The sequence below is a fragment of the Helobdella robusta genome (genome assembly GCF_000326865.2).
Source record: "Helobdella robusta unplaced genomic scaffold HELROscaffold_9, whole genome shotgun sequence".
Lineage (NCBI taxonomy): Eukaryota > Metazoa > Annelida > Clitellata > Rhynchobdellida > Glossiphoniidae > Helobdella > Helobdella robusta.
The window spans coordinates 1,602,419-1,612,867 of record NW_008705512.1 but is presented as its reverse complement, the minus strand read 5'-3'; the positions used below and the strand labels follow the sequence as shown (position 1 = coordinate 1,612,867).

Genomic DNA, 10,449 nt, shown 5'->3' with positions numbered 1-10,449 from the left:
CCAGGCCGTGGTGACCGAGTTCGTTAGCTTCCGCACCGCACCTACACAGATATTTATGGTGGACCGTTAAACCCAGACGAAAACCAATGGCCATCCTGACCGTCTCATCATCCAGTCGGGTACCCACCGATGAGTTGGGCCAGGATCTCAACCAACCGCAGCTCGCGTCGCTTGACGCGGCCAGCAGACGAGCCGAAGTTGCATCGTCGGGACTAGAGGACAACAAAAACTGAAAAGTTGTTTTGTATGCCTCTTCCAGCAACCGAGCTTGAAAATGTTTTGCTCGGTTGGGTGATGCTGGTAGGGTACCAAGATTCGTGAAAGATTGCCGGAGCAGGGCAGACTGCAGGTCGAGCGTGGCAGCGGCAGATGATTTGTAAACAATAGGTGCCAGCTGGACTACGCTTAACAACCCCAGTCCCCCAAACCGAACCGGCAACTGGGCCTGAGACCAGCCCCTGTCTGTCAACTCAACATTGCATAGGGCTGACAAAGCTGACCTCAGGGCGCCATCGAATCCGCCCAAAATGGATGCATCAACCGAGAAGGATGTACGAAGGAAATACATCAATCTAGGCAAACTAAGGGCGTTGCGGACGATGGTCAGCGCGTCGTGGACCGGAAGATGAGACACTCGGTCGAGGGCGAATTTCAGCTCTGCGAGTTTTTTATTAAAAAAAGATGTTTTGAAACTCACCCTCCATCAATGGGGTGCCCAAGAAGCTCAATGATGCCTCAGACACTAAGGGCACTTCCGCCAGTGTCTGTGGCATTTCAAAAGAGTCGTTTGCGTACAATTCGCATTTTTTAATATTAAGCTCAAGCCCAATGATGGAGGCATTGTCTTTTAAAGACAGGAAATCAGTAGCTAAAATTGCACCCTTGGCGGCCAAACTGATATCGTCCAGGTAGCCGCAAACGAATTTTGAAAGAGATTTTTCCAACACCGGGTGTAGGGTCAGAGCAAACAACATCGGCCCCAAAGGGTCACCCTGTTGCACCCCCTCGGACGATTCCATCACCCAGGTGTTATAACCAAGAGAAGAGATTCGGCCATATGCGGAGTGGCAGTAATTGTAAATTTGGGGACAGAGCCGTTTGACTGCCTCCAGCATCGAATCTCTCCTCAGGGTATTAAAGGCATTCCTGAAGTCAATTTTTAAAAAACCCCATTTATCGGGTAAGTCCAGAACCAATTTACGGGCCGCATGTACGGCCGCCTCTGCTCCTCCTTTCACCCCAACGCCCAGTTGAATTGGGTAAAGTTTCGCCTTGGTTTCTTCCAACACCAAGATCAGAGCACATTTGCTGGCCAACCTTCTCCAAAAGTTACCGACCACAATAGGTCTAACTCCCCCATCTTTTTTTGTCAACGCTATCAAACGACCCCCGAAAAAGAAACGGCTGGCGGCGGATGGGCACGCGCCAGATAAAATTATGTTTATAAACTGTGTTAGGGAGCTTACAAACTCGTCAATGGGCAGTGGGCCTGAAATTAAATCTTTAATGTGCTGGGGCCTTAGGCAGTCAAGGCCTCCAGACGAACCATTCCTAAATGACTTCAGGGCTGACAACGTATACTATTTGATATTCATGAGTTTAAAAAAAAAAATTTTGGAAACGAAATAAAATTTGATAAAACCCACCAAACCACCATAAAATATCCAAAAAGCAAAAAGAAACAGTCCAAAACGTTAAAACCAATTTTAATAACCAAAAATTAGTCAAAACTAAAAACTAAAATCCCTAAAACCTTTAAAAACGCGAAATGTTACCAGCAAAATGTTTCAAGTCGGCCGGACCGTGTTGAGCTAACGAGATGTATGTATGTATGTATGTATGTATGTATGTATGTATGTATGTATGTATGTATGTATGTATGTATGTATGTATGTATGTATGTATGTATGTATGTATGTATGTATGTATGTATGTATGTATGTATGTATGTATGTATGTATGTATGTATGTATGTATGTATGTATGTATGTATGTTAAAACCAAATCGTGATGAATGACACCAAACAGTCAAACATCTGATTAAAAGGGTTAACACTTTAACGTATCGTTAGTCTCACACGTCGGCGTTTAAATTAATATTTTCCGACACACAAACACGCAGAAATCGCTGCAACAAACACGAGATGTGGTTTATTGCAAAAAAGAACTCTCTGTTGTCACCTGACCGAACACCAATCATTTTACACAATGTTTTAATAAATTTTGAAGTATTGGGGTCCATGGGTCCAAGGACCTCGATACATATTGGCAAAAAATCTATGGAAGGCAGGGCGTGTTCATATTTTTCAATTTTTTCGTCCGATGCCCTGATTGCAGCCAAACCACACTCTTTGCTGCTAAGGTGAACGTAGCGCTCGGCCAAGGTACCAGGAACCGTAACATCCCAAGCTAAACATTTACCGGCTCTCCAGGGAGTATGAGTACAACCGTCTGGTCGCTTGCCATGTTGCACTAAAATGCCAGATGGTTCCTTCAAAAAAGGAATAGAAGCTTTAGAAAAAAGCCGGCAAATGTAATCATTCAAAGCTGAATGACGAAGTTGACGGCCTCCACCTAAACGGCAAACCAAACCATGATAACCAAATTTGTCCGCCTCCGCGCCGCAACGACACAGATATTTATTTTGTATACTTAGGCAAAGTCTGAAACCAACGGCAAATCTAACAAACTCGTCATCGAGTCTGGTGCCTACGGAAGTGTTGGTCCACGACCTCAACCAACCACAACTAACATCACAAGTTGCAGCCAATAAGCGGGCAGAGGAAGAAGCACCGACACCAGAAGACAGAAGTTCATGAAAAGTCTTCTTATATTGCTCATCTAAAATTTGAGCTTGTGAAGAGCTTTCAGGTGTGGTCGGCAGTGGTGGGATGTCACAGCAACAACAAAATCGGCAAAGCAAGGCGGACTGGAGGTCAAGAGTGGCAGCGGCAAAAGATTTATAGACGATTGGTGCCAACTGAACCACACTAAGTAACCCCAGACCACCATACCGCACCGGCAGCTGAGCCTGGGACCAGCCACTGTCAGTCAAATGAACATTGCAAATGGCTGACAAGGCGGTACGCAAAACATCATCAAATCTGCCCAACAACGATGGGTTAATGTAGCTGGATGTACAAAGAAAATACATCATTTTGGGCAAACTGACGGCGCTTCGGACAATAGTCAGGGCATCGTGGACGGAAAGATGAGACACTCGGTCGAGGGCGAACTTAAGTTCTGAAAACTTTTTATCAAAAAATTTAATTTGGGAGTCACCCTCGAACAAGGGTGTGCCCAAAAAACTTAAATTTGATTTTTGAACAATGGTTACGTCCGCCAACACCGGTGGCAAATGTAGAATGTAATGAATCTATAAAATAGAGTTCACATTTATTGGTGTTTAACTCTAGCCCAATGGTGTTGGCTTCGTTTTTCAAAAATTCGTAGTTTTCGGCCAGTGTTTGGCTTTTTGAAGCAATGCTGATGTCGTCCAGGTAGCCACAAATGAAAACGGACGACAGTTTTTCCAACAAGGGATGCAGGGTCAATGCAAATAGAAGGGGTCTCAGTGGATCATCCTGTTGCACGCCCTCGGACGATTCAACCACCCAGGTGTGATAGCCAAGTGAAGAAGCGAGGCTGTAAGCAGAATGGCAGAAATTATATATTCTGGGACAGAAACATTTGACGGCCTCCAGCATTGAATCTCTTCTCATGGCGTTGAAGGCATTTTTAAAATCGATTTTTAGAAGTCCCCATTGATTAGGGAGGTCTGTGACCAATTTTCGAACGGCGTGAATGGCGGCCTTAGCACCTCCTTTCACGCCAACGCCCAATTGAACCGGGTAAAATTTGGCCCTCATTTCATCCATTACCAGGTTCAAAGCACATTTGCTCGCCAATCTACGCCAACAGTTACCAACAGCAATTGGCCTAACTCCTCCATCTTTTTTGTTTAAGGCTATCAGGCGGCCTCCAAAAAAAACGGCAAACCGTGGGTGGACAGGCGCTCTACAGAACCAAATTTACACATTTCGTTAGGGAAATTAATAGGTCATCAATTGGCAGGGGGGCCGAAAAGTAGGTCTTTGAATGCCGAAGACGCAAACCGTCGAGACCTCCGGACGAGCCATTTCCAAAAGACTTTATGACCTTGAGCACCTGGGTGGAAGAAACGCAACCACGTTGGTTCCTGCGCAGGAAAAGCACGCCTGTCAGTTGGTGTTTTTGGATGTATGAACCGTAGTTTTTCTAAGGTTTCAGGCGTGTTTCTGCCAGGCCCTTGGGCGAGCAGACAAGTCTGACGGCTGCTGAAACGTTTCCCTGCTCTATGCAAAAAGACACCGCATTTATCCACCGGTCAGGGTTGTGGCCGCGTGGATTTGCATTGATGTGGTTTTCAAAACCCGAGAGCAGGGACTTAACCTCAATCGTGGAGTATTCGGACAGGCGCTTGTTAATCTGGTTGCCTTGGTTGACCCGGCGTCCCCCTCTGGCAGGTTTTTGAAGGACGTATGGAAAAAACAAAAAAAGTCTGCACCGGTGAGCGGGATCACCGGAATCACAACAAACGGCCGTCAGTAACTCGTGCAGTGCATTGCTACATTTTTCTCTACATGGTTTTGGAATGTGATCGTGTAGTGGTACGCGTTTCAAAACAGCCGTCATCCTGTCAAAAAAAAGAGGGTAATCCAAACTGGTAGGAATCTCCGAAACTGATACGGACGCACCCATTATGAGACTATCGCTAGATGCGGCTACGTGAGGCGGACCGGTCACAACCTGTGGTGCATCCACCCTTTTCCACGAACCCGAGCATTCCTGGCCTTCCCTTCCACCATGACGGCAAAGTTTCCCGTCTGGTGTGATCTTGTAGTGATTGGAGCAAACAGGGCACTGGTGTAAAACCGGGGCCATACAGGTGATTTGGTGAGATAAGTAACTTTAACAAAACAAAAATTTAAATGAACTAAGTACGTTTAAAATTTAAAATACGAAATTATAATAAAATTCTAAGGTAATGGAAAAAATAAAGGTAAGTTATGAATAATAATATAGCAGCGCACAGTTGAGGCAGGTACGAAACAAGCAACAGCTGTGCGCTATGAATTAACCATGCCAATTAAAAAATTAAAAGCTGAAAAATCTAATTAAATCAACAAAAAACCAAGGCAAACTGCGACAACATGACGAGAAAGACTCAATCCCAGGATGATAACACGCAAAATAATCCAAAAGTTCATTAAAACAAAAGTTTAAAAACATTAAAATACAAAATTTAAATTGAATTCAGAAATCGGCCGGCGCAAGTGTGAGCTAACGATATGTATGTATGTATGTATGTATGTGTGTGTATGTATGTATGTATGTATGTGTGTGTATGTATGTATGTATGTATGTATGTATGTATGTATGTATGTATGTATGTATGTATGCAATGTTCGCGTGAACCAAATGCATGCGACTTAAAATTGCATATCCCTGTTTTTGTTCATAATTTTGCAACAACGCAGAGAATAAAATATTAAACAAATGAAAAATTAATTAAAATAAAAAATTAAAAGTAAAAAGATAGCGATTGATTGGTTGAATATTTGTGGGCATAACTCAGCGAAAGTTTGCAATGCGTTCGTGAGAATTAATGCTACAGAGGTCTGCTTCAGTTAATTTGCCGGCACGTGTGCTGGCCTCTAATTGAATAACATCGGCTACATCATTTCTTTAAAGTAATTCGTTTCCTTCGTTTATATCATCAATTCATCTCTTCAACCTCTTTTGGGAGTATCCCTCTCTTGCATTTCTATTTCTCAGACCTCATCCTTCTCTCCTTTTCTTCACCATTATAACTTCTTGATTGCCTTTGATGTCAATAAAATTTTGGAAAAAAATAATTTTTGTTTCCTTATCGTTATCATCATCATCCTCATCATCAGCTTCTTCATTATTATTGCTATTATTATTTCTTACATTATTAATGCAAAAATTTCGAAATAAAACTAAATTGATAGTATATGGCAAATGTTCTAATGTAATTTTGGTTGGAAGAGTTATTCTGGAACTACTCAGAAATTTCAAGCACGCTCCTCAGAAAATAATTATGAACGACAAGAAAGTAGACAGACGCACAGACATCATTAACCGGAAAACCAGTGATGAACTTCAAAGATATTAAAAATATGTGTGTGTATATACATATGTATATATGTATGTATGTATGTATGTAGGTATGTATGTATGTATGTATGTATGTATGTATGTATGTATGTATGTATGTATGTATGTATGTATGTATGTATGTATGTATGTATGTATGTATGTATGTATGTATGTATGTATGTATGTATGTATGTATGTATGTATGTATGTATGAGCAATTAAGATGTTTGCAAACAAGTCACCTTCAGGCAAATGCAGCCGATTCATCGTCAACTGACTACTCAATCAATCATGAGCCTTTGAGTTCAATAACATAAAGTTTGATGAAAATGTTGATAACAAGTTTAATTAATGTTAAATGTAAATAAAAATAAAAATAATGAATAAATAAGTTTTCTGTAAAAAATTAAAGTTCCTTATAAACTGAATTTTAAAGCAAGAATAAAAAACAATTTACTAAAATAATTTACTGTAAAAACGAAATATAGTAAAAAAAGTTCTAAGCAGACAAATTATAAATTGCCAAGAAACATAACAAATAACAAAATTAAACCAGTTACATATACTTACTACCAATAATCAAAATTGTGACAAATTTTTGTTGAAGAATTATCTTATAAAGGTTATAATGACGACTGTAGCATTACGACAATGATTGGAAGTTAACAACAGCAGGATATAAAATGTTTAAAATAGCAAAAAACCCATCCTCCACAAAAAGCAGCTACAATAACAACAAAGATAACAACAACAAAACAACATTCAATTTAAAATTACACCAACCAACAAACTGATAGAACGACCAACCAACTGACCAACTAACCAACCAACAAACAAACCAATCAACAAACAAACCAACCAACCAACCAACCAACCAACCGACCGACCGAACGAGCGACCGACCGACCGACCGACCGACCGACCGACCAACCAACCAACCAACCAACCAACCAACCAACCAACCAGCCAACCAACCAACCAACCAACCAACCAACCAACCAACCAACCAACCAACCAACCAGCTAACATTTTAAACAACTAACCAACCAACCAATCAACCAACTAACCGACTAATCAACCAACTAACCGACCAATCAACCAACTAGCTGGTGAACCAGCCATCCATTCAACCCACCAATCAGTAAACGTGCAAAATTTATTTTCATCACCTCATTATTTGCGAGTTCATTATATTTTTCTTTCATTTTTAATCTACCGTCGTTTAATTTCCGTTCAGGCATTAACTTACTTTCAATGCTTTCTGATTTGTAGTCAATAAATTGATCCTGGCAGTATAGTGAATGCACAAAATGCGAAGATGACCACATACACACGCACACACACACATACACACATAACCCCCCCCCCCACACACACACACAAACACACACACCTCACTAACTCACACATTAATAATGAAACAAACAATATCAGCAAAGCAGCAAACAGGACCAGAGAGAACAACAACAGCAGCAGTAGAGAATTTGACGTGTCTGACAAGAAATGACGTACAACATTCAGTTCCATGTTCTGCGTTCGAACCAGGGTCTGATCACTCAATGTCCAAGCGTCATTAGACATATTAATGCTTGCTAGCTCTCTTGCCAGTATTCTTAATATCTTTAACTTTTTTTTTATATAAAGAGCGATTGCGGGCCGTTGCTCCTTTAGTTTAGCTGTCTAAGTTGCGGTCGCTGTAGGATGTCTCAGTTGCAGTCGCCGTTGCAGTCTCAGTTGCGGTCGCTAGCGCAGTCGAATGGCTTTGAACGTTTGCAACAATTGTGATTGTGAATGTTGCAGTTGCATTCGATGAAGTGACTACAATTTTTTCCGTAGCTTCTTTTTGTAAAATATAAAATGTGCTGGTTTAAATTGTCGTTTAATTGTTTGTTTTAATTGTTTAATTGTTTTTCCAACTTTGCAACGCCCTTCTATTCAAAATAATTTACACTTCAATGAAAATTGATAGTGCTTTATAATTTGATTGCCTCCTTTACAGATATGGTTTAATCTTTAAATATTTTTCCAATTAGTCTTGTTTTCCATCAAAATTTTGCAATGTTGTTATTCAAAAACATATTTTTTCCGAATTGTTGTTTATTGAATTAATGGAGGTGTTTCAATATTATTCCATGGAATTCTTTATTAATTTCGTTGGCAGACATTCCAAAAATTTCTTTCTACTTAGTTGCGGGACACATGATGAGAGAGACATGGGGAGCATGAGATACCGTCGCGGCACACACACGCACACACACACGCACACACACACGCACACGCACACACACACGCACATACACACACACACACACACACACATGTGTTACAAATTTATGTCGATGAAAATTAAGAATAGTGATATTATTATTGTTTTTTTTATACTATAAGTTATATAAACCTAATGGTAACGTTATCCGATCTCCAACTTTCTTATTAGCGTTGCTATCAAGCTGTTTTGCTATTCTCAATATGCTAGTTATGTGTCTTATCATAAAATTTTTTATCGTTTCGATTATTTTTATTATTAATTTAAATTATAATATACAAAGTATAATAATAACTATAATAAAAAAATGATAATAGAATTAATTTCCTATCTCACCACATAAAATCTGTTAAACCGTAGTTGCAAACTACGTTGTTGTTGTGCTTGTTTCTGTTGTTGCTGTATGTTTTGTTGTTTTGTTGGTTGCATGCAATGATGTTGTTGTATGTTTAGTTGTTCAGTTTGTTGCATTGACGTTTCTGAGTGACTGAAATTTTTGAGAAAAATTATTGCACAAAAAATTGCTGTTTCAATGTTACTACAAAGTGTCACTAATATAAGAAAAACATACTATTTGAAATCAAATAAATAAAAAAACAAACAATTAAACAAAAAACATACAAATGGAAAGGCCAATAGAAGTGAAAAATATAGCAAAAATGTAGTTGTTTTGTATGTTGTAAAAATCTCAATAACATAATCATGCAAAATATTTGAGAAAATATTATAAAAGAAATATTTTTTTCTCGATCTTAATTTAAAAAAGATAAAATTTCAAACTACATTGATCCGTAAATGTTTCTACATTCGCAAGTTCTCCCTGCCTTCCACACTCTCGTTTAAATTTATTTCACTGCTTTCAAACTGAAAATATTTTTTAAATATTTAAAAAAATTTTTATTTAAAAATTTTGATAGTTCTTCATGACATCCAATCTTGATCTTTGACCTGTGTTGTAAAGTATTTATATAGAGTACTTATTAATCCCTGTGTTGTAAAGTATTTATATAGAGTACTTATTAATCCTGATAATAATTTTCGTTGCAGCATTGTTTGCATTGGAACATTCATGTTAATCGATCCAAATCCATTATATTAAACTTTATTTCAAAACATTTTTAATTTATTATTAGCTTAAAATGAAAAAACAGATGTTTAAAATTTAATAATAATAATCATTATTAAGCTAAAATATTTTTAGAAACAGAAATATAAAACAAAATTTGAAGAATTTCGAATAAATGTTTCTACGACAGCCAGCAACATTCCAAGACATCGAAGAGGACAACAGCAATACGGAAATGTTGATGGCGTGCAGCCGAATGTGGAATGTGGAAAACTTTGTCAAAATCCAATTTCACTTTTAATTATTTAACTGGAGTGCGTTATTCCCTTGTGCAAAACACGCGTTTTGCCATAAAGCATCTCATGTTGAGGCTGGCATATTTATATTGAGATTTGTGTTTGAGCCTTGTGTCTTCAATGCTTGAATCACCGTTGTTCATGGTGACGCTGATGTAATGTTAATTGGATGTTTATGATTATATGTTCATGTTCATATGTTTATATTAACGCTAACATGATAAATTATTGTTTACGTGTTTTTAAAAGTTTCATATTTCTATTGAAGCTTATGGGTTAGTTGAGATTAGTTGTGTGTGTGTGTGTGTGTGTGTTATCATGTTTGCTTCTGTGAAAATTCATTTTATTGTATACGAATCACAAGATTCAAATGTTTCACTTGTCCGTAAGATGATTTGATTTTAATTCACAGTTCATACAAATCTAGTTATTATTTAAAAGTTTTGCGCTGCGCGTTTATGATAATGTTCATGATGGTGGTACCTGAGATAAAGCTGACAAATTTATCTCAGTTTCATAATTTTAGGAAATAAATTTTTATACTTGTGATTTAATTTTAGTTTGGAAACATGTCTGAAATAATAAACAAATATAGTTACGTCGGCAAATTAGTTGAAAAATTTGAATGTGGATAATACAATAATTCCACACTTCAATAA

General features: G+C 38.4%; 2 protein-coding genes across 2 annotated transcripts in view; both read right to left on the bottom strand.

Moving 5' to 3' along the window:
* HELRODRAFT_166081 (hypothetical protein) overlaps nucleotides 1–4,923 on the bottom strand; it is a gene marked incomplete at both ends in the record, with an annotated part of 5,941 nt that extends 1,018 nt beyond the window's left edge. The window contains 6 exons of the mRNA XM_009033109.1: nucleotides 501–657; nucleotides 1,388–1,567; nucleotides 2,182–2,491; nucleotides 3,173–3,243; nucleotides 4,116–4,167; nucleotides 4,312–4,923. Of these exons, the coding sequence (XP_009031357.1) occupies nucleotides 501–657; nucleotides 1,388–1,567; nucleotides 2,182–2,491; nucleotides 3,173–3,243; nucleotides 4,116–4,167; nucleotides 4,312–4,923 (1,382 nt within the window). The remainder of the gene's footprint in view (nucleotides 1–500; nucleotides 658–1,387; nucleotides 1,568–2,181; nucleotides 2,492–3,172; nucleotides 3,244–4,115; nucleotides 4,168–4,311) is intronic.
* Nucleotides 4,924–7,834: 2,911 nt separating this feature from the next.
* On the bottom strand, nucleotides 7,835–9,933 carry HELRODRAFT_166080 (hypothetical protein; the record flags this gene model as incomplete). The annotated part of the gene is made up of 3 exons (XM_009033108.1): nucleotides 7,835–8,024; nucleotides 8,765–8,827; nucleotides 9,833–9,933. 3 exons carry the CDS (start codon nucleotides 9,931–9,933, stop codon nucleotides 7,835–7,837), a joined length of 354 nt encoding a protein of 117 aa, XP_009031356.1.
* Between the last annotated feature and the right edge of the window lie 516 nt (nucleotides 9,934–10,449).